At 37.2% G+C, this 25,484-nt stretch overlaps 1 protein-coding gene across 1 annotated transcript in view; it reads left to right on the forward strand.

The window, feature by feature from the left end:
- Nucleotides 1-17,829: 17,829 nt before the first annotated feature.
- LOC126830571 (cell adhesion molecule DSCAM) overlaps nt 17,830-25,484 on the forward strand; it is a 53,182-nt gene continuing 45,527 nt past the window's right edge. Inside the window, exon 1 of the mRNA XM_056102817.1 lies at nt 17,830-18,134. Coding sequence (XP_055958792.1) covers nt 17,846-18,134 — 289 coding nt within the window. The 5' untranslated portion in view covers nt 17,830-17,845. The remainder of the gene's footprint in view (nt 18,135-25,484) is intronic.

Here is a 25,484-nt window from a genome sequence, read left to right on the forward strand (position 1 = left end):
TAAATGAAGATCTGACCAGTTGTAGTAAAAGGTCGCGTCAGAGGTCGTACGAACAGCTTTTGACCCTATGACGCCAGACATTGATTAATCAATCAGAATTGATGTTTCTAGTGGTTTACCCACAGTTCCGTGCATCGCACGCCAAGAAGTCGCCGTAAAAGATGGTTTCATTGGCTAGTCCCTCACGCCGTCCAGAACGCAGGTTATATAGCAACTCTTGCAGATCCTAGTGGCGCTTAACGTCCAATTCATTTGAGGACGATGTCGCAGATAAGAAATATTTTACATACCCCGTCTCTCTCTTTATCAGACCGCGGTCCTTTAATATTTTCAACCGAACGACAGATTGATGTCGGATTGTTTAACAACAATTGGTATTCTAGAAAAAAAGATCCATTATTGCTACTTGATTGGTCGGCCATTTTAGTTCTACATCGGTCAATATATTCTATAGATCAAAGGTAAGCTAACAATTAAACACGTGGTCGGTACAAATAGGCACTGGACAATACAAGACTGTAAATAGACACTGGTCAATACAAGACTACAAGTTTATTATTGTTATAGATTGGTCTATGTTTAATCAGATCATATAATAAATATAGCCTACTTATAACTAATTGTAATGGCAGGTGCGATTAATCCTTTCTCATCAAGGATTTTATAAATGGTCCAGGTCATTTGTTTGTCTTGCCTGACCATCCAATTTCATACTTCCGACAGTTGACGGTATGATCCTTCTATAAATATATTATTTCGGTTGATCAACAATATTAAAGTAGATAAGTTTTATAAGTCTCTAACTCAATTTAAATCAACATTGATGTTGTGATCTTACCGAGAAAAGGTGGGCTTCTGATATCCAATATTTAAGACAAAATAAACATTTTACCATTGGCACACGAATCGTGTACCATAATGCGTTTCAGCGCCATTTGTAATAAGGAACTCGAAGAACGTGGCTAGACATAGTCCACAAGTAAAACGGTGATGTCATATTCTTATCTGGAGAGCATACGCAATAAATACTATCGGTGTAAACTGGAATAACCAGACGCTAGAGATTGCCACTCGATTGAGACTTCTGACGTATTTCGCTGAACATAACTTATTGAAATTACAGTAACAACAGAAACGATTGAATGTAAATCAGTTTATATACATTCATATTACATTATTATATGCGTTGCGACCCATTTGTGTCAATTTAGCTCCTTTAAATAGAAACGCACATTAAAGCTCCCGTCAAGAGTGATAATTTGACCCATGGCCATGCAGTAGTACATGTGTACCACGTGGTGTTAGCAACATACGTAGTCTACCATTCAGCACGGAGAGAACTACCAACTTTGTGAATAGAACTCTGCCCTGAATGGCTGCCACATTCAAAAATTAGTGTACGATTCGGTTTTGTTTTTCTAATCCGTTTAAAGGACAATATTGGTGTCAATCATTATCACATATGTGATAGAACTCGTTAAATACGTTCCAAATATAATTTTAACACAGAGACCATTGCTGCGATAGATGCATAATGAAAGTTTCAACAATCGGAAGTGACGGACCGAAAAGGAAAACACATAATGACTGACACCAATATTGTCCTTTAAGTCTTTTATCAAAGTCTAAATAAACATTTCCAATCTTATTAAAAGGAAGGGGGATAAATACTTCTCAATATTCTCGAAACTTGGAGCAAGCATCGCGTTAAGCTTACTGTTTTTGAATCACCAATTCATTTTTTGGGGACCATGCCATTATCGGCAAACTCTGCCCCATTTGATCTTGCTTTCTTTTGAGTTTTTATTTTGTTGAGGGGGGGGGGGGGGTGTATGGCTGAATGGTTAGCGTGCGCGCGCTGTATCATAAAGTCTGTCATTGAGTCGACTGGCGTGGTTTCGAATCCCCGGTTGTACGTGGCAAGAAGTAGGGTCGCCTGTCCAACCTCGGGGGTTTTCTCCGGGTCCTCCGGTTTCCTCCCACTGCTAAAGACCCCTACGCGCAAGCGAATTATGTAAATAAAATTAAACCATATGTTAGTCCCGAAATGACCTAGTTTGTGTCGAGTGGACGTTAAACCCCATCTCTCTCTTTTATTTTGTTGAACACTCTCTTATGACCAATTGTACTGCGTCTTTATGTCAAAAGCAAGGAGGAAGAGACAAAATAGAAAGCGCCAGCCACTATTTCGTGTGGTACTTTGCTCGGGATACCACCAGATGTTTAGAACCTTTCGCCCCGCTTCGGCGCACTGATAAATATTAAATACCTCTGATTTTAGAGATCTAACAAATAGGTTTAGATTAATTTGATATCAAATATACATTTATATAGAATATCAAATATACACCCTTTGATGAATAATTCATTGTGTTTCCTCCTCATATTCGTGATTTTAAATGTTATTTTGTAATTTGAGAAAGTCTATCTGGGATCTGGCTGCCATGGCAAGCTTCGTGTCGGACCATCAAAGACAGTAAGTGTTAAAACGCCTATCGACAGCAACATGATGCCAGTTTTGATAATTTAAATATTATTGCTGATAGAATCATCTTGGGTCGTATTACACAATATCATTATTGCTTTTTGTCATTCATGGTTAAATGATATCAAATAAAATGAGGTTTAACGTCCTATTTTTCTACTTCAATCGCGCATTGTGCCCTGAGTAGCATTTGCCCGGACAGCTGCGCTACGGTCTACTCTTAGTTCCAATTCCAACTTTTAAGAGTTCTTTTACGTGTACGTCAACCTGTACGTGGGATCTCGGTCTTTGGTTCCATCCGAACAACTAGATGTTTTACCAATACCAGGCCTCCACCCAACACCACAAGGTGAAACCACACTGGAAAATCCCGGGGATCTGATTAACCAGCCACACCTGGTCACGATGATTCCCGATTGATGTAACTGAATCACATCTGCCTGTAGATAAGAATATTATATTGAATTCCTATATGACGAGTAACATTCATTATTTATCATGAATTTTGTCGGCCAGATTAAACAATGTATTATTTATTGACGTATAGAACTTTTACTCTTTAATATGAGAACCATAATTCTCACTTGACACGTGCACACCACGCGACTCATCTATCTTTATTGCAGGTAATTTGTTGAAAGATATTAATAAATTAATTGAACGTCTGGCGCGGTTTGCGTGATAATTTATTCACTGCCAGCCTGTCAAATTCTCCTTGAATTGTTTCTGGGTTGGACGATCGACTCTGAAAGCGTTGGTCAGGCCAGTAACACAAGCCTAGCTATTGAGAGAGAGAGAGAGAGTGAGAGAGAGAGAGAGGGGGAGAGGAGGAGGGTGGTGACGCCCAATTTTTTTCACCAACTGGACTAATGAAGACGTGCATATGCCATGCAGTGTGCTATGAGCGTAAATTTCGCCAAATTGTCTTCACATCCCAACAGTCAAGGTTTCTTTTACGTACTCGCCAACGTATGCACGGAACATAGGTGTTTCGTCCCACCCGAACGACTGGACAATATCTCGCCAGCCCTGTACTTCCTGGAGCGGGGTAGGTAGTCGAGTAGCCTAATACGTGCGCTTCAGATCATAAATTTTGTCATTGAGTCAAGAGGCGTGATTTGGACGTGATACAGACTAGTGTCGAATACCCTACCTTCTGATGAGTTTACTCCAGGTCATCATCCCCCGTCCTTCCACTGCTTAAGATTCCTACGCGCTAGTGAATTGTTGAAATAAAATAGTACCATACGTTAGTGCCGAAATGACCTAGTTTGTGTCGAGTGAGCTTTACACCCGATTTCTCGTTCTCTGCCCCGCCCTGCACTAATGTACGGTGACATAGTTGGGTGATATTTTATGTTTTTATTATTAAAATTAATTATCCAACTATCCGCTACGATAACCACTTTCACCTGGAGAATGAAATGAAATTTGGTTTAATCACATTTTTAAAGGGACAATGTTAAAACAGAAAAAAATATTAATACCAAATATTATGTCGCATCAAACGTTGAATTGAATACACACTTAGAGGGACAGAAAGCCACAGTGTTGCGTGACTAGGTCCCGGTTAATTTGGTACCTTATTGGTTTTACATGTAGTTATAAATGTAAGGTCGCCTGTCCAACCTCGTGGGTTTTCTCCGGGTCCCCCGGTTTCCTCCCACTGCTACCCCTACGCGCAAGCGAATTATTGAAATAAAATTAAACCATATGTTAGTCCCGAAATGACCTAGTTTGTGTCGAGTGGACGTTAAACCCCATTTCTCTCTCTCTCTATAAATGTAAGGCACCTTAACATCTTTACAATTTTACACGCACTTGATATAATAAATAAAAAAATAAATAAATACATTTAAAAAAAAAATGCATTAAAAAAATAAATACATACATTAAAAATGATAAAGAAATACCATAGTTAAAATGTAAGCCTTGAGAAGTTCATTTCCCAGAAATAGACCGTATAAATATAAAACAGTCCGAAACATCGGATATCAAAGAACCACTTTATTGTTGACTGCTGGGTAGGTCTTTTACATGTAGGAGTCTCATTAATGTGGCCCTTTTAGTGTAAAGTTTTAAATGTAAGAGTCACTTTAATATTATCTGCTTTGTTGGTCTTTTAGTGTAAAGTTTTACCAGTAAGAGTCACTTTAATGTCTGCTTCTTGGTCTTTCAGTGTAAAGTTCTACATGTAAGAGTCACTTTAATGTCGGCTAGATATAGGTCCTTCAGTGTAAAGTTTAACATGACATGTAAGAGTCACTTTAATGACTTCTACCTAGGTGTTTTAGTGTAAAGTTTTAGAATATATGACAACAATAGGTGAAATCAATGTTTAATGTAACACAACTCTGTGTATATGAACAAGTTTTTAGATATTTCTATGCATTATTATGTAGCATCTGTAAATTACGAATCATAACTAACAATTGATAATCTCCTGGGTACAGGAAATAAAAAAAAAACAGGTTAAGATAATAAAAACGATAAGCAAAGATAATGGTTACATTATTTATTATAATATCAAATCAGATTATATTTTTGAAGCTCTAGGGACAAATGACGAATTCTTGTCTTTATCATTAAAACAAAAAAACGATTCGTGATTTTCCTTGAATTCAAAATATTGTGTTATCAAACGAAGAAGAAATATTTATAAGATTTATATCTCTTGAGAGAAGATAATATGGGTTGTAGCTGTCCGTAAACATTGTTATCTGATAATTGATTAAACCCTATCAACGATTTAGGTGTAGAATTATTCCTTCCAAATCGAAAATGAAATGAATCTGGGTTTAACATGCCACTGCAGCACCGAATTGGCTAATGAAATGAAATGGGGTTTAACGTCCTACTGCTCTGCTCCGCCATACAGTGTGTCCGGATAGCGGCGCTATGGCCTATATTTTTTAATTTCGAATTCCAGCTGCCAAGGACCCTTTTACGAGCACGCCAATGGGCACACGGGACATCGGTTTTTCGTTCCATCTGAACAATAAGACACTTTCCTTGCAGGCCTTCCACCCTGCGCCCTGATAAGGGGAAGTCAATCTGGAAATATCGGGGAAACATTTCAAGCCAACACCGAGCCTTCTGGTTAATTTAGCCGGCGCCCTACTACGTGAGCGACCACGCCCTCCCTCAGCCCGGGTAAAATTTCCCTCATAGCAGACTACATTGTGTATGCCCGGATGACGTTAACCCCCCATTTCACATCAACCATATTTCAACTTGACGTATTTCATTCAATAACTTTGGTAAATAGCACAGCTGTTCAGACCGTGTTCTATATGACACGCAGTCAATGATATTAACAACCTTAAAAATATCTTACCAAACTAAAGAGAAAAAAAAGCTTTCTTCGATTTTTTTTAGAATAACGAATAGTTTAATAACTTGGTGATCTGTGGCATATTGATTTTATATAACAAATATGCTACAAAACCAAATAGAAAATTCCATCTTATATATTATAAAGAATATATGACAAAACTAATGGAAAAATCTTCCATTGGTTGTATGTAACTAATGATACGAAACTAACCGAAAATAACTTACTTCAATTCTAATGGGAATTTTTTTTATTTCTTTTTTAAAAAGAAAAGAAAATGGATTGACTGATGGAATTTTATTTTTTTTTATTATTAAACTATGAAAAGTATATCTTTGTAAAAGCTAACTGAAAATATTTATTACAAACAGGCGAATTATTAAGGTATACTGTATCATGTTATTCCTGAAATGACCCCGTTTGTGTTGAGTGGACTTCGAAACTAGTGGAAAATAATTAAATTTGTTAGTGATTGTTATCCATGCTGTTGTGTTTGGGTTATTTCAAGATTATCGTAGATAACTTACTTCAAAACTAATGGAACTATATTGTTTATTGAAAAGGTTACGAATCTAACAGTAAATATCTCATTACGGCATAGTACAACTATTATGTTACGAATCTAACAGTACATTCCGGGATAGTACAACTATTATCTTACGAATTTAACAGTACATATAATATTCCAGGATAGTACAACTATTAGCAGTAAATATCTCATTCCTGAATAGTACAACTATTGTTAGGGAATTAACGGAAATATAAATTATCTAATCTGCTTTTGTAGGATCTTAGGACTTGTATTCTTTGATGTTACCACTATAAAACGTGTACGATAAATGACTTACAGTCTTACATTGTTACCACTTTAATACGTGTACAATAAAAGACGAACACGAACAAGACATTTAAAATTAAAAACCAATATGGCCGGGTATTGTTACGTTTAGATTAAGGCACAATAAACCCATCCGCTATAATTGATTATTATGGTATTTTCTCCACTCGAAACGATAAGCATCGCATTATCAGTGTGTTATTAATAAAATCAAACATAACAAGCAGGCCATTATCCATGATAACTCCTAGTTTAATTAGCCAATCAATAACTAGACATGTGGTCAGTGCGGGACTAGCGGCAATAAATCTGCTACTTCCGTCCATATTTCTGAAGCTTATCAATTGAAACATGCACGTTCATACAACCGTGGTGGTAATTATTTTATTATGTACTTTGAAAATGAGTCATTCCTTGGAGAGAAAAAAAACAACAAAAAACCCCACCAGAAGCAACACGAAAAAAATAAAAAAATTAAAAAGAATTGGAAGTTTCCTTCTAGCCCCATTTCAGCTTAGATCTATGATAATTACATTATATTTTGGCTAATGAATGGAAACAGACCGGATTTCAGATGGAACTATTCAACATTGGATGTGACCAAAGTAAGATTTAGATTTTTGTGCCCCCCACCCCTTCAGAAAGACAGTTATGTGTTCAGAGTTCTGGAGACGCCCCTGGAATATTTACAGTATTTACGTTTGTCGTAGTATGTTTATTAAAGATATATAAGCAGTACATGTACATTAATTGAACCTTTTTTCGTAGTAGTTTTTATTTTAGTAAATCTTTGATTCACCAATAAAACGGTTCACTTAACGTTTTGGGGGCTCTCTAACATTGGAGGAGGCTCCTGGACAGCAGCCACGAATGCCCATTAATCCGACACTTGCAGTGGCTTAAATTTCCCTGATGACAAACATATAACAACCGCTTGTTATAACTACTGCATTGGCCGAGAAATTTCCGACGTGGTTTCCTCTTGTCAGTGGTGGAGGACGGAGGGTTTGACAGACACAGCTGTCTAGTCGTTTGGATGGAACGAAAAACCGAGGTCTCGTGTAGACATTGGCGTGAACGCAAAAGATCGCTTGAAAGTTGGAATTCGATATAAGAGTAGACCGTAGTGCCGCCTCCTGGGCAAAATTTCCCTCATCGCCGCAGGCCGCATGGCGTATTCCCGTCTTCTTTAGCCGAGTCGGAGCAGAACAGTAGGACGTTAAACCCCATTTCATTTGTTATTATTTGTTATTGAGTAACGTTCTGAAGAGTTATTGGGTGGTATTTAGTCGGTTTCAGGATTTCCACAGGGCCGTGTCCTTATCACATCAACTATCCCAGGTTGGACCTAAACCTCGTCCTGCAACTTTCTGTTAATCTATAACCCGAACAACTAGTCTGACGTCTTGTCACATTACTCATATCTTCCACAAATATGGTGGCACAGATTGACGTCTGTCGTATTCCTTCCTGCCGACAGATGGAGCTTTTACCCTGTTATTTTACTTATCACTATAAGGGCAAGTTTTATTGCCTTTTGAACATGTGTTACAGTGTGATTTATTGGTGGGACTTATCGAGTTATGATGACAAATCACAGTTTTATTGATATAGACATGTTTCATTGTACCATATGACTACATTCATAAACTCTAGTGGTTCACAGAGTATAAGGTATATTAGGGACCTCGGTTTGTCGTCCTATCCAAACTACTAGACACCTGTCCTTGCCAGGACCCCCAGATTAGCGAGCCAACGTCTTAATGAAATGAAATGGGGTTTAACGTCCTACTGTTCTGCTCCAACTGGGCTAATGAGGATGGCTATCGTCTTACTCACTAAGCCCCCGCGGCTGCTCCCTACGAACGAATACGATACAGGGATAGTCTAGTGTGATACGAATAGTTCCTGATTACAAAGATGATGAAAAGATCAACACACCAACACAATAATATATCCATCTTTCGTCTTTGTTCTCGGTTGTACGTGACCAGGAGGGGGTCACGTGGCTAAGTGGGTAAGACGCTGGCTCGCTAGCCTGGAGGTCGGGTGTTGATCCCTGCATTGGCCGAGAAAGTTCATCCAGATTTTCCGGCGTGGTTCCCCCTTGTCAGTGATGCAGGACGGAGGACCGTGTATACATTGGAATGCACGTAAAAGATCCCTTGGCAGTTGGAATTCGATATAAGAGTAGGCGATAGTGCCGCTGCCCGGGCAAAATTTCCCTCATAGCACACTGTATGGCGTATGCCCGTATGCCCAGCATAGGAGCAGAACAGTAGGACGTTAAACCCCATTTCATTTCATTGCATTTACGTGACAAGGAGTAGGGTCGCCTGTCCAACCTCGTGGGTTTTCTCCGGGTCCTCCGGTTTCCTCCCACTGCTAAAGGACCCTACGCGCAAGCGAATTATTGAAATAAAATTAAACCATATGTTAGTCCCGAAATGACCTAGTTTGTGTCGAATGAACGTTAAACCCCATCTCTCTCTCTCTCTCTCTCTCTCTCTCTCGCTCTCGTCTTTGTTCTGGTCTGTGATAAAAAGTAGGCGGTTATATATATAGTCAATAATGCCCTCGACGCACTGCCCCAAACATGATATTAACTGGTGAATAACAACAGTCATTACGCCTTTCATCAGTGATCTAACGATAATGTCAGACCTGTACTAAACGGCTATAGAAAGAACTGATCGCTTTAATTTGGGGTTCGGTTCGGAGATATTGGCCGGGAGGGTTGTAATTATCCTTTCATGAATCTGGTTAGCAACAGATGAAACAAAAACACAATCATTTTAAAATGTAAACAAACCTCATGTATTGCCGAGTTCTGAACGCTAGGAAATTACTGTCATTTTTAAGGACAACCCAGATTGGTCATTTTATATTTTGGGCCAATCAGAGTCGAGATTTAGTCGGTTATATCTATTTCACAAGGCCACCTGCATATTGAGCCAAGGTCACGGGATGTAAATATGGTTAGGGCACATGATTGTTGCCGAGGATTGTGGGTTAGGGTAAGGCTTAGGTCTGGGTCTTGGATTAGAGTTATGGTTAGCGCTAGCCCTGTTTACATCTCGTGACCTATGACGAAATCTGCAGGTGGCCTTGTTGAATAGATCTAATCAGATTTATTTCTAGAGAACAAATTAGGCCGAATGTTTTAAGTTAAAATAGGAAAATATGACATAGTAAGCAGAATTAAACAAAGTGACCATCAAAAAATGAAACTACGCTTCACGGTTGCGTGAACAGGAAAAATTATATTATCTACTTCAGCCCCGTAGACAATAGGAGCGGGGATGGTGGGAGGGGAGCTCGTGTAACACATTGGATCTAAGTTCTGTCATCTCTAGCATTCAGACCGCACATGAAACCAAAACTCTTCGGGGGTCTCGCCGTTTGCCAAGTGGCTGTTTTACCCTGTATGAAACTACAGAATGACTGTTTTACCTTATATAAAACTACAGAATGAATGTTGTACCTGGTATGTTGTACAGAATGGCTGTTTTACCTTGTATGATTTGGCAGCATAACTGTTTTACCTTGTATGAAACTAAAGAAAGGCTGTTTTACCGTACATGAATCTTCAGAATAACTGTTTTACCTTGTATGAATCTGCAGAATAGCTGGGTTTTTTTTTACCTTGTATGAAACTACAGAATGACTGTTTTACCTTGAATGATACTGTAGAATGACTGTTTTACGTTGAATGAAACTACAGGGTGTACGTTGTACCTGAAATGAAACCAATCCGACCCACAATGTATGTACTCTACGACTAAAGTAGTCATCGAAAATGTTTTTCTAGAGAACAGTAAGCGGAAAGTCGCTTAAAGTTATGAAGAAATAACGCAAACTTGACACTCGTTTTCTCACACGAAACCTATTTAGCTAATTGTTTCGAAATGTCGCTTAAAGTGTCTCGTTCGATTTCAATTATTTAAAACAGCAAGTCTTTTTAAATTAAAACCTGCAAACCGGAAACAATTGCGTGTTTTTGACCGACACTGGTGTGCGTGTTATTTAGAAGAAATCATTAATTGACCTAACGCTTAAATGACGTAATAGCAAATTAGTTCACACTTCTGTGGGCCGTCTTTTCTCTCTTAAAAACAAGGTTGCGTGATTTTAATAAGAAAGTCTAATAAAATTCCGGTAAAGGTGACATAAAGAAATGAACTAACGCCAGGCCAACAAATCCATTATACTTCTACCAATAAACGCCTGGGTGATGCAGCTCAAAACATAATTTGGTCGCGTTCATTTTTTTGTCAGATCCGTGGCAGCTCAAACGAAACGAAAGACTTAAATAAGATGTTAAAGCGTTTTGTTGCGTGTTACTTCAAAAGGCTTGATGATCTTTTAACCAGGTTTTCATTAAAGTTTAGCCTGGATTATACCAGTTCCTTACAAGAATTTAATTAGAATTCATCAATTTTCAACTAACCATTACAAAAAATCCTTCAAATCGGAAAATAAATCTAAAACCCTTGATGGCTTAAGAACACGATAAAGTACAAAAACTAAAATCCTGTTCTCGACATGTGATGTGTAATATATTCTACCACTGCATACAATATGGAGAAACAGGGAGAGAAAGAGATAGGCGGGGGAGGGTGGGGGATGGGTGGGGGGGTATTTGGGTTTAACATCCAAATTAGGTCATTTCTGAACAAATATATGTTAAAAAAAATTAAATGCAATACTTGGCTTGATAGTCGTTATTAGCAGTAGGAGGATGGTGGCCCACAAAACGAGATATCGTCGATATCATTGATATGATGTTACAGATCGCTAGACATCTGGATATGGAAAATATTATTGAGCGTAGCTGCTATCATTTGCCAGTCTTCATTAGTCCGGTTATAGAAAAGTAGGACATTAAACAACATTTGATTTCATTAAATGGATACCAATGGGGATGAAATTCACAAATCATTGACAACTAGAGTCGACCCTTTTAGTAAAGAATCCAGACTGTTTTAGTAAAGAATATAGACTGTTTTAGTAAAGTATAATATAGACTGTTTTCATAAAGAATACAGACGGTTTTAGTAAAGAATTCAGACAGTTTTAGTAAAGTATAATATAGACTGTTTTCATAAAGAATATAGACTGTTTTAGTAAAGAATACAGACTGTTTTAGTAAAGTATAATATAGACGGTTTTCATAAAGAATATAGACTGTTTTCATAAAGAATATAGACTGTTTTAGTAAAGAATTCAGAGTGTTTTAGTAAACAATTCAGACTGTTTTAGTAAAGAATATAGACTGTTTTAGTATAGAATATAGACTGTTTTAGTAAAGAATTCAGACTGTTTTAGTAAAGAATTCAGACTGTTTTAGTAAAGAATATAGACTGTTTTAGTAAAGAATAATATAGACTGTTTTGGTAACGAATATAGACTGTTCCCGTAAAGAAAGAATATGGACTGATCTAGTGAAAAACAGACTGTTTCAATAAAGAATATTGTCTGATTTAGTGAAAAACAAACTGATTTAGTAAGGAATATAGACTGTTTTAGTAAGGAATATAGACTGTTTTAGTAAAGAATATAGACTGTTTTAGTAAAGAATATAGACTGTTTTAGTGAAAAACAAACTGATTTAGTAAGGAATATAGACTGTTTTAGTAAGGAAAAAATATAGACTGTTTTAGTAAAGAATATAGACTGTTTCAGTAAAGAATACGGACTGTTTTAGTGAAAAACAGACTGTTTTAGTAAAGAAAGAACGGGGCTGATTTAGAAAAGAATACAGGCTGTTCTAGTAAAGAAAGCAGACTACAGGCTCAGGCCTGTACAGCGCAGTGGATGCTTACGACTAGCCCCCGGATCCATTCACTTAATCTGATATGTACGTTAGTTTGTGATTTCTACGTAATGTGTCTTGTCCGTAGCTTTGTTTTGTGTAATTATCCCCCCCCCCACCGCTCTTACTATTAGTATAGAATAGGTACCGTTTCAGTAAGAATTAGTAAAGAATACACCGATTTATTTAAGAATAAAGAAGGAAATATAAAGTATTGTAAAATAAAACTATTACTATGGAGTTGTAAAATAGACTACAAACAATTTAATAAAACGTAATTAGAATTTCTACTCCATCACCAAGTAACAGTTAAAACATCGTTACGTCAAGTTTAGCCATTCTTATTCAATATTCACGTTCTAAACGTAATTAACGAGGGATGCTTTCTTTTAACCGCCAAAGTTCTGTTTTATTTCAATTTCCCTCGTTACTCGGCCAATATTTCAAGTTTTAACCATTCCCCCAGTGGGCATTATACACCAATATTCCCCCCTCTTGTCAACCTGACGTCATGACCAAGGCGGATGAAAACGGCGCTTATTGCCAATAACGGTTTCGTGGGGTGACGAGGTCAACCAATCAAATGTCATCTCGTGACCGAAACTATTCAAATAACGTTAGTAATAAACAACAGTCCCGGGCTAAAAAAAATTAGTCACGTGACTAATTTATAGTTCCAATATTCTTTGGGAAAATAAACAAGCTGGGGATATGAAGTGTCACGTGACTATTTTATTGCTCAATAATGCCCGGTGTATTGTTTGATAAAGTAGGAATGAGAACGTTAATTCTACACATTCTAAGGTTTTTCCAATCAGCCATAATTAACAACCAGGTTTGTTTATGACCTACAGCACACGATGTGATTCACTTCAAAGACCACGTGAGCTAGTGATTATCCAGCATCTGTTTGTATAATAACAATATCTATCAGTTTCTCACAAACTTGTTTTTTTTTTTTATTAACATAATTACAATTTGGAGTCGATATTGTATTTGTATAAACATAATTACAACACGGTGTCGATAGCCTACCTATTATATTTGAATTTGCTTCCATTATTCTGTACTTTAAGAATATTTCTTGGCACTGTGCACTCTAGAAGTATTGGTATTACAAATGTCATCGTGTTAGGCTGTATCGTCAGAAACAAAAAGTACATTCTTGGTTATCTACAGTTTCCTATTGGAATGTTAATGAAATCAAATAAAATGGTATTCAACGTCCTAATGAGGCCGGGCATATGCCATACAATGCGCTATAGAGAAATTTTGCCCGGGCAGCGGTCAGGCCCGTAACTAGGGGGTTCGCTCCCCCCCTCCCCCGTGAAAAAATTGTCGACCATAGATATACTATGTCCGTCAATTTTACAGCACCCCTGAGAACACTTCCCGCCTCTCTTGTTGTTCTGAGCTAGTTACGGCCCTGGCAGCGCTGCTACGGCCTATTGTTATGTCGAACCCTCCCTTTGAAAATCCCGAATCCGCCCCTATTCTTCATTATAAAACTCTAAACACTTGTTTTCAGCATAAAAGTTACAGGCAAGAGTTTAAGACAATACAAAATCAAAAGCACACTTTGCTACTTTTATTTTCAAAAGTCAATCGGATCTTCGTGGTGTTCCAGTGTGCTTAATCACAACAGTCACAACTGGGTCCGGTTTCTCGATATCATAACTACAGATAAAATCCAAATTTTAGTAGATACTTCAATTTTGATTGGCTAAGTACTAAAATCAATCTTATATTATCCAATCAAATTACTAAAATTTGGATTTTATCTTAGTTGTTACTAATATTTTAGAGAGAGAGAGAGAGAGAGAGAGAGATGGGGTTTAAAGTCCACTCGACACAAACTAGGTCATTTCGGGACTAACATATGGTTTAATTTTATTTCAATAATTCGCTTGCGCGTAGGGGTCTTTAACAGTGGGAGGAAACAGGAGGACCCGGAGTAAACTCACGAGGTTGGACAGGCGACCCTACTCCTTGTCACGTACAACCCGGGATTCTAATCTTTTAGAGGCATTCAGTAACTAGATAGAACAACAATCTGATTACAGTACAGATCTATATTTCGTTTCGTTATACTTTCTATGGCCTACACTACGTGAAGATCAGACTAGTTGTAGTGGGAGGTCGCGTCAGGGGTCGTACTATAAAACTATAAAAAACCGAAACGAAATATAGGTTCTGTGTTTTAATCAGATTGGATGGATCAATAAACTATATAACACATATTTATGGAAAAAGCAGCTACTAGTTTATTTGGATAACCTTTGAGATTAATCTCCCAACGTTATCAAGCTGACAGTAATAGAAAAATGTGAGGCAAATATATGCAGAAAACAAAATTATGGAAAACAGCTACTAATTTATTTGGGTAACGTTTCGAAGAGTATTCTCTCAAAGTTATCAAGCCAAAACAGTAAAACACAACTGTGGGGGAAATACATACTTAAATAATTAAAACAACAAAACTGAAATCATACATGACAACAACAGTATCACAGGAGATAACTTGTCTGCGATATCACCCTTGGAGGATGTTGGATAAGATCAGTTCCCATTGGCAAGCCAATCGTTATCTGTAATGGGAGCACGGAATTCGTGAGAGAGAGGGAGAGAGAGAGAGAGAGAGAGAGAGAGAGAGAGATGGTGTTTAACGGCCACTCGACACAAACTAGGTCATTTCGGGACTAACATATGGTTTAATCTTTTATTTCAATAATTCGCTTGCGCGTAGGGATCTTTAGTAGTGGGGGAAACCGGAGGACCCGGAGAAAACCCACGAGGTTGGACAGGCAATCCTACTCCTTGTCACGTACAACCGGGGATTCGAAACCACGCCCGTTGACTCAATGACAGGCCTTATGATACAGCGCGCACGTGCTAACCATTCGGCCATCCCCGCACCCCCCACCACACCACGCAATTCCTTTGTTGGTGTATTAGTAAATATAATTTTAAGACCATCATCAAAATTCATTAACCCTTTGGTACATAAAAATATTAAAATAACTTTTGATTCATAGATATTCAAGCCTAACATCGTCCACGTTGAGCAAATTTGAAAACGGTTGAAGAGTTCATCGTCAACAAAGTTGTTAAATTAACATTCAATTATCAAAAATGCATTAGCACTCAATTATCTCATCCTTTCATTACAACCGTCAATATAATCACAGTCAAGATTGCCTAATGGTTGCCTGCTAATGGTTCTGGTTAAAAAAATACCCAACCAAAAAATGAGAATATTGATATTAATTTGGTTAAATGAAAACTCCGGAACACGCGGTGCTGTCTCACAAGTCTAATATCTTCTCTCAATATGGCCGAACTAGTTTTTAATCTCTGTTCTCGCGAGACTGACATATCTCGCCAATTAACCAATCGTTGTCTTTGTTTTAACCACACGCCACCATTTACATTTTGGATTAATGGATACTTTCGTTGATTGAAAGGGGCTTTTCTTCTCTAGTGAAAAATATTTGTGTTAATCCGCCATTCGTTAAATAAACCACTGGAAAGAACAAAATGTCTTTGAAAGCAAGAGAATTATACCTTAAAGTGTTGAGTAATGGAATAAACCCTTTTTTTGGATTTTGAATTTGCAGAGAAATTGAATCGAATTATTGTCTTTAGAAATATCAAGAATTCGAAAAAAAACATAAGAGATTAGGGAGAAAGAGGGCATTGAAGCATCTACTTTGAAATCGCATAAGAGATAGAGGTGGGGGGGGGGGTAGTGTTGAAGTATAAACAAAACTATACAAAGCAAACCTACGGACAGGACACAGTATACACAGACATTTCAAACAATAAAAAAACTATTGTATATATCCATTGTTTTGAATGCACCCGTGACCCGGCCGCGGGCGTCAAATTCGGGCTTAGTTATCAGCAAATCTTGGCAAAGTACAAATTGATGATGCGGTTGTCCTTATGTCAAATTCGGGCTTAGTTATCAGCAAATCTTGGCAAAGTACAAATTGATGATGCGGTTGTCCCAATGTCAAATTCGGGCTTAGTTATCAGCAAATCTTTGCAAAGTACAAATTAATTTCGTTATTCTCATTTTCGGTCAGATAAACTGCAAATGTTGGGGACAGATTGGAAGGGTGAATCGTGCTGTTTTTTCATTAGAACGTCGAATATTCCCGAGAAATACCAAATTAAGAGAACACGAAGTAGTCGCATTAACACGTAAAAAACACAGAACATTCGGATGAAGAACACGCGCCTTTTTCACAAAAACATCTGGTGTGGATAAAAAAAATAAAGGTCCAATAAAAATCGATGTTACATGTCGTTTATATCTCGTTTAGAGGGTCAAAGGTTATACGTTTGAGATCGAGTAAACCCAGTCAATGGCGGTAGAATTGTATCAATTTCTAACTTAGTTTCGCCAGCTTCCACAAATGGGTCAATTAAGATTAAGTGTAATTATGAAGCGTATTGAAACGGTTAAAATTACACAGTTAGGCCACCATCAGATGTGAATATAACCATAATAAGAGAATTACCAGTCATTTCTTCTGAATTTCTGGGTAATAAATTGAGAAGGAAAAAAAATCTAAAATTGCGCAGACCATTTAAAGAAATCGCTGCCACCATTTATGATAATTGGCTGAAGATGTAATCTGAAATTAATTCTGAGCTGGTGTAATTTCCCATAACAACTGTGTCGAGTCCCTGACTTGTAATTCCGGCATGAATCAGCATAAATTTACGATTGAATTCAATTAAAGTATTCCTACACTTAAATGAAATAAAATGGGGTTTACTTTTCTACACCAACCGGGCTAATAGGGCAAGCAGTATGCTATTATGGGAATTAAAGGAGCTAAATCTCTATTCTTTGGCACCTAGAAATCGGCACAAATGGGTCGCAGCGCATATAATAATGTACTACTAATGTATATAAACTAATGTACATTCAATCGTTTTTGTTTTTACTGTAATTTCTATTCCGTTATGTTGAAGACCCCAACCTGAATGGCAGTCTTTCGCGTCTGGTTATTCCAGTCTAAACAGGTAGTATTCTCCTATGGAGTATGTTTGTTCTCGTTCTTTGAGTCGCCTGATTACAAATGGCACTCGAAAGCATTCTGACCCACGATCCGTGTGCCAATTTTAAAATTTTCATTTTGTCTTTTTACGGTAAGATATAAACATCAATGTTGATTTAAACTGACCAATATAAGTCGTGCTTGCAATGTCGAAGACTGTGGATGTTACTGAGTTAAAGACTTGCCTCCTTTAAGAAATGAAATAAAAGGTGGAGTAGGTTATTATGGGACAATAATAAAATTTTATTTTTGTTATTTTTTAGGTCTACCCAATGATGACAACAACAAGACCGAGGGTCCCATGTTTCTCAACACCATACCGGAAGTCGTGGCGTTCGCTGATAGTAATGGAGCTTCCATCTCATGTGCAGCATTCGCCCGACCAGCGCCGGAACTTGACTGGCAGCGAATGGACGGAACACCGGTGGAAGAGGTTACCGGACTCCTGGCAATTCTACCGAACAACACCCTGTATTTCCCGCCTTTTGATTCCAAACGTTTCGCGCCAAGCATTCACAATACTCAGTACCGCTGTGTAGCCAGAAATGTAGTCGGAATTATCATGTCTAGAAACGTCACAGTTAAAGCAGGTAAGCACATATTATGATTTTTTTGCAACCATAGACATGCGTACTGGACCCTTTATGTTTGAGCGGCTCCAAAAATTCTGCCTAATATAAACTTATCTTTGTAATTTTGCCCGAAAATCACCCTTTTAACAGGAAAATACCAGATTATTATCCCTAAAGGAAAGTATCTTGTTTTGTGTGAAAACACGTAAAACATCCTTCTTCGAGGTTTCGAGCCCCAATATCTAATTCTCTTTCAACAAACACTAAATTTGAGAGAGAGAGAGAGAGAGAGAGATGGGGTTTAACGTCCACTCGACACAAACTAGGTCATTTCGGGACCAACATATGGTTTTAATGTTTTATTTCAATAACTCGCTTGCGCGTAGGGGTCTTTAGCAGTGGGAGGAAACCGGAGGACCCGGAGAAAACCCACGAGGTTGGAGACAGGCGATCCTACTCCTTGTCACGTACAACCGGGGATTCGAAACCACGTAAGTTGACTCAATGACAGGCCTTATAATACAGCGTACACGTGCTAACCATTCGGCCATCCAACCCCCCTCACTAAATTTAATGTTATATTATATTGCTAGTGCATAGTGCTTGCATGCGGCATATTACAGTCACGTGAAGAACGTTTAGCTTGCAGCCACGACAATGAATAATACATAAATATGACTAAAAAGCATTTAGTGATAACGGTGATTAATCTTAGTAGGTCTGTTGAGGGAACCCCGGGGCCTTAAACATTTAGATAGTGTTAGTAGTTTAATCATGACCAACTTTGTGTAAAATCAATATGGCCGCTGGCAGGATTTTGTTTTTTTGTTTTGTTTCTTATCTCAATTTATTCTAGAAATCGGAAGTCGTTTATCGAAATACGAAATGTGATAGAAATTTGAAATACGTCATTCGAGTCCTTTCGTGCAATATAGAAATCGCGAGTTTGTTTATCCATAGATTGGATTAGATATGACTCAAAGATTGGTTATGTTCAGTAGAAATGCCTGCAGGTAGCTACCATCGGGGCAAGGACGTGATTAAGAATTAAGATTAAAACTATTGTTTTTATTCGATGGTTCGCTTTTTTATATATCAAGGAACGCCATAGTCTTACTGTTCTTACTGTAACCTGGCTTATAAAACTTTGCCTAGTTAAACAACAGAAATCACTAAATTAATGCGAACTTGGTTCAATGGAATCGTTAACATCAAAAAATGCGCACATTCTTCCCTTGCGTAACTAAGATCCTGGCTTTATTACTAAAAACTTCTAGTATTCAGCGTAAAGCCCTGTCATCCATCTTGCCTGTACTGATAGCGTGCAATCCCAGAGGTCAACAGAAAACAGTCCCGCACCATAATTAATCCCGGGAGAACATTGGGTAATAATGGGTATTAGAAGTTATCCCATCTTTCAGATTTCATACTGATGAAACTGATAACAGATGCCCTGAAAATATGCACTTAATTCAATTGCTGTTGGTTCTGTTGGACACAAATAACCATTACCTCATCTGCGTAATCAGAAAGGAATCGTACAAAAAAGTCGAACCCAACGAGGAATACGAAGTCACCGATGTGACCAGATACATCGCAGGGATGGGATAACGAGAGGATATGTCGAGATAGAATGATGATTGGATAATATATCTGTAACGTAACTAAAGAAGACATAAAGCCATGATTGATTGGACGATCTGTGGCCCTCCATACATCCACAGACCAATATCTTAACGGACAAAAAATTCCACCATTTTATCTAGAAGTCGTTTTGACATTTTGAATACAATCCAGGAGTTGTCAAAATGTTTTCAAAAATGGACTTGTTTTAAAGTTTTGACGCTGGATTTATAATGTAAAGAAAGGGTAGATTTCTTGATTATCGTTAATTTCCAGATACTAATTAATGATACGCACCAGTTGTTTCGATCCCTAATTATCTGTGAATTGGTTCTGGTAGTTTGTTCTACCCAAATAACTTAAACATACATTATGCAGAAGCTAAATCTGCAAATTGCAGGTCTTTCTTTAGGCCAGAAATTGTTAATTAGACATTAATTAACCTATCCAGACCATAATCAACTCTCGGTGTCATCGCTAGACTGCGATATTTACTGGATTATAATCCGATCTGCTGTTCAATTTTCATTCATGATTAAATCAAAAAATTGTTAAACGAGACTATGTCTTTTTTTTTTTAACGTACCGACTTTAGTAATGATGATCGAGGCTAGGCCGAAAATTCAAACGCTAATATCTCGATTCAGAGTGTAGCAATTTGACTGAAATTTTTCACATATCCCCTTTACATTATCTAGTTTTTAACTATTATAGTTAGAACTGTCAGTTCTTTATCCAATCTTCCATAATGTCCCTTTAAGATAGAGTTATAAGCTTTATGGTATAAGGGCTGACAAGGAAAGCTGTCTAGTCGTTCGGATGGGACGAAAAACCGAGGTCCCGTGTACACATTGGCGTGCACGTAAAAGATCCCTTGGCAGTTGGAATTCGATATAAGAGTAGGCCGTAGTGCCGCTGTCCGGGCAAAATTTCCCTCATAGCACACTGTATGGCGTATGCCCGTCTTCATTAGCCCAGGTTAGGAGCAGAAAAGTAGGACGTTAAACTCCATTTCATTTCATTTCATTTCATTTATGGTATAAATTTATATTAAAGTTGAAACACAGTATCATCAGTAAAAGAAACAAAAACAACAATATCTCTAAAATTGATAGTTTTAAATTGCCGCATCATATTCCTGGTAAAAATAAAATATAAAAACCCGTTCGTCATCGCCATCATTGATTTAACGTCATTTCGCCATAATAAATTCTCCCCACTAATAGAAAGACATTAAACGCACGGGCAATATAAAGAACACTCAATTAAAACTGTCAATTTGTCAAAAAATGAAATGAAAACTTTTTAAGTGACACCGCAATTGTCGTTCATCTCATCTTGAAAACTGAATCCTTTAGTTTCACAATTTTTCCATCTATTATTTTGCACTTTTCGATGGCAAGTTAAATATTTCTTAAATGGTTTTTATTAAAGGACCCGTGTAATTATACCTTGGCAATGTAAACAAACATTGAAGTCTGTGCTTGCTCAAACAACGATTCTCTGTGTGTTCAAAATACAGCAGCAATTAAACTCTTGAAAAATGCAAAACAATACAGAACCGTTCTAATGTGATGCGTCCGGTTTTTGTCTCCTACTTAGGTCGATTTGTGGAATTGGAATTCGAAACAGTTGAGTAGGCCGGATTAAGTGTGCGTGTGCGTGTGTGTGGGGGGGGGGGGGGCGGGCGGGGCAGGGGCAACATTATACTTACAGTGTAAATTGAACGGTTCACAGACTTTTATATTATCTCTGCGTTTTTATATAAAGCATATGATTACTTCATTTTGGGCCAAGGAATTGGCGATATAATTACATGTATAGGCTAGCTTCGATTGTCATTAATACCGTTGTTAACCGCATCCTGCACAAAACGTATTTAAATCCACTAAATATGGTAGGCATCTGACGGCATCGAGAGTTGATTATGTCTAGTTGTAATTAATAAATGTCTATAACATTTCAGGCCTAAAGAAAGACCTGCAATAGACAATGTTAGCGCTTGAATAATGTATGTTTAAGTTGTATCTATACATCTGTCAGACTGACAACCATATAGCATTTGTGTGAGTGTAACAGAACATGGCCAAAAAATGATCCCTGGTGATGCAAGGTCCCCATGGGCACCGTACAAGCTAAAACCGACCCTGAAACTGCGATAAATGGAATGAAATGGGATTTATCGTCCTAATGTTCTGCCCCCACCGGGCTAATGAAGACGGGCATACGCCATACAGTGTGTTATGAGGGAAATTTTGACCGTAAAGCGGTGCTATGACTGAAACTGCGAAATTTGACTGTGTCATGTTAATGTCTCTACTGAATCTCACTTCTTTTTTCACCATCCACCTATTTTATAAAAGAAATAATCAATGCTGACATCTGGTCGAGGCTTTTCTAAATGGCCATCTTTTGTTGATATCCAATTTAATGGATTATCCGGTTCAAACAAAAGGATTGACATTTTTTATTCTGACCTTTAGTCTTCTGTCGTCCCATTGATTAGATCAGGAAACAGCAGCACATGGAAGTACTCAAGACAAGAACAGCTACTAAACACCACACTAGGGCGGAGAGAGAGAGAGAGAGAGAGAGAGAGAGAGAGAGCACTCAACATGACATTTATAGAGACCATAAGGCCCTGCCAATTCATGTACGATCGACATCGACAAGAAACCTGGCATACTTGTTTATTGGACAATTGCGCAGCAAATGGTATATAGCCCATAGTACGGTGGTACTTGTCTTTAATGAATAGGGGCGGGGAAATGGCATACGGTGTCTAACACGTGTGTGTTTATTTGAAAGTGTATATGCTCATGTTAATATTTACTGCAAATGTATTTATTTTATCTATATACGCCTGTACCGGAGAGACCCACGAGAGAGCCCACGAGAGGGCCTATACATTTCAATGAGTAAATTCCCTTCAGAAATTGCCTCAGATGCAAGGAAATCGACATGAGTCTTTTAAAATCTACTGGGGGAATATCACGCTCGAGTCTCTGCGGTCAGCACCCCACCCCAATCACTTTTTTGCACGCGCCTCTGGATAAGTCCAAGATAAAGAAGCTGTGACATCCAATATCGGATTGCTATTTAATCTTTGGTGATAAAAATACAACCGTGCCACTTTCGTGTGTATTGCGGTTAATCAGTTTTTCTAAATCCATATGTCAATGTCAACTTTGCATACAAAATTCATAAAAGTCATTCACTTTCCTTTAATACAAGATAGGAATTCCCCAGTGACGCCAACATTTATACGAGATTTTACGAGAGTGACGTTACTATTAATCATGCTATAATATGTGAGATCATAATTATATTGTTTTAATATTCAAAACAAAATCCAACGCCATTAGTCAAAAATACTTGGGTGTTAGTCAGACGAGACGTTTTTTTGCCTCGCGCGGGAAAAACCAGGCGTTCATGTTCATGGCCGAAAGAGTTCAGTTATCGTTTTGATTATGGAGGAATTCTCTAAGATGTTTCATTGTCTCCCGGGGGAACCACAAACTTCTTTATTCACCATGAAGCAATATCTAGTGACAATATTAACCCCTCAATGCCATCGGCTTTATAACTACCGTGCTCTACAAGCGTGAAATCGAGGATTATATTTTAAATAGCTGATTTGATTGGCTCATCAGTATGAGTTATGGGTCATTCGGGTATATTGACATTGACAGTATGAAATATGACAACCAGATTAAGGCCAAATATGGCTAGAAGGAAGTTGACATTTCGTCAAGGGGAGATAATGCGGGATCGATGTGATTACAGCCTGATTTAATAATGACCTTTACTCCGCGGTATACAAAAAAAAAAAAAAACAACCCTAAAAGACAGCAACAGAGGTCTTTAACATGGTATAACAGAGATATGAACTTAAACCCTGGCCTGCGGTCGTAGTTTCCATTCCTGATATAAGCTTAAACTCTTGAAACAGTAATACCTCTCTCTCTCTCTCTCTCTCTCTCTCCAACCTACACATATATGCTACAATAGCCCATCACCTACGACTGGTTCTACATGCAAGTTTCTTAGCAAACACAAGCCTGCGATATAACCTTAAAGCTACAATTTCATATTTTTAAGTTATATTTTTAAACTGTATTAAAATAAAGCCTTAAAATCGATGGTATCAATAAACAGTCCTATTAATCCTATTATTCACTATTGCCAGTTGAGAAATTGGCAAAAATATCATTTTCAACTTCAAATTCCAACGTTTGAAGGTAGCTAATGCAGGGAGGCAATAGGAAAACAAGGGAGGTAATTGTGTTAATATTTCCTGTGTCAATGATTTTTAAGGGTGGGAAATAATGCCCATGGTCGTATAATAGTGAGTTGATAACCTATTGAGCAAAAGAAATAGAAATAATTATGTTTTGACTTTCTTAGAAAATATGAAATTCTCGCTTTAACAAGAAGAAACCCGCATTTTTCATTTTGTTTATATCCTAAATATAGTACAACCATGAACATTATAAGGTCCATGGTACAACATATTTGTTAACAGAGAAAGTTAAGGATAAACCAGATGAATATTTTTCTGACTTTGCCCCTGAAATCCAACACTAGATCACTAAAATCGCCGCGGCTAGAAAAGGGCCATGGGCCTTTGCCCTCCTCATTGTAAAATGTTTAATTAATATTTTAATTATTCTATTTTTCAATCTTTCCATTATTCAATTCAATCTTTCAATTATTCAATTCAGTATTTCAATTATTCAATTCAGTATTTCAATTATTCAATCTTTCAATATAATTATTCAATTCATTAATTTTTTCAATCTCTTCATTATTCAATCTCTTCATTATTCATTTTTTCAATCATTTAATCTTTCATTTATTGAATTTTTCAATCTTTCAATTATTATTTGTTTCAATCTTTCAATTATTTAATTTTTCAAGTTTTTAATTATTCAATCTTTCAATTATTCACAGTCTTTCGATCATTATCAATACTTTTGTTTTTACACAGTCTCGAGTAATAAAGTATTGAGATATTTCTAGAGCTGTATTGAAAAGCCACTTAAATAAAATCCATGGTTTAAACAGGTTTAGTATAAGAGTTATACTGGATAAAATCATTTATTACAAAATATTTACATTATTACACCATGTTTCATTTGGAGTGTGCTTTTATTGAAAGGCTATGTCTTTAATCCTGATTAGAGGATCTTAGATAAAAAAAAAACCTCACTTAATTGTTACTTAAAGTACTTTAAAGATGTCACACTCGAACGCAAATACTAATTTTTGAAATATAAAAGTGACATATTTGTCACGTCAAGATGAGTGTATATCTTTAATGCTGATAGAAGTATCTTAGATAAAAAAAACACCTCACTTAATTGTTACTTAAAGTATCTTAAGATGTGTGCCCTCCGAATTAACTGTGTCACACTCGAACCCCAAACACTAATTGTCATCTGAAAATATGTTTCTAAATAACAAAAAAATAACATATTTGATCTGTAATGTTTATTGAATTTGTACTGAATGAAATAATACGAATATTTCAATCCGGCAACTAGCAAAATGGCAGCTACTTCACGTATTTGCCAATAAAGTGACAAATAAACAGCCCAAGATAATGTGTAGCATGTTGGTTATATTCTAATTGAAAATAGAAATGGCGGATGTTTTGAAACAGTCTACCTGGAATTTAAATCATAGCTAGTGTTCTGCACCGACTGGCCTAATTGGGACAGGCATGCGCCATATAGTGTGCTG

The sequence above is a fragment of the Patella vulgata genome, chromosome 8 (assembly GCF_932274485.2).
Source record: "Patella vulgata chromosome 8, xgPatVulg1.2, whole genome shotgun sequence".
In the NCBI taxonomy this organism is placed as follows: Eukaryota; Metazoa; Mollusca; class Gastropoda; family Patellidae; genus Patella; species Patella vulgata.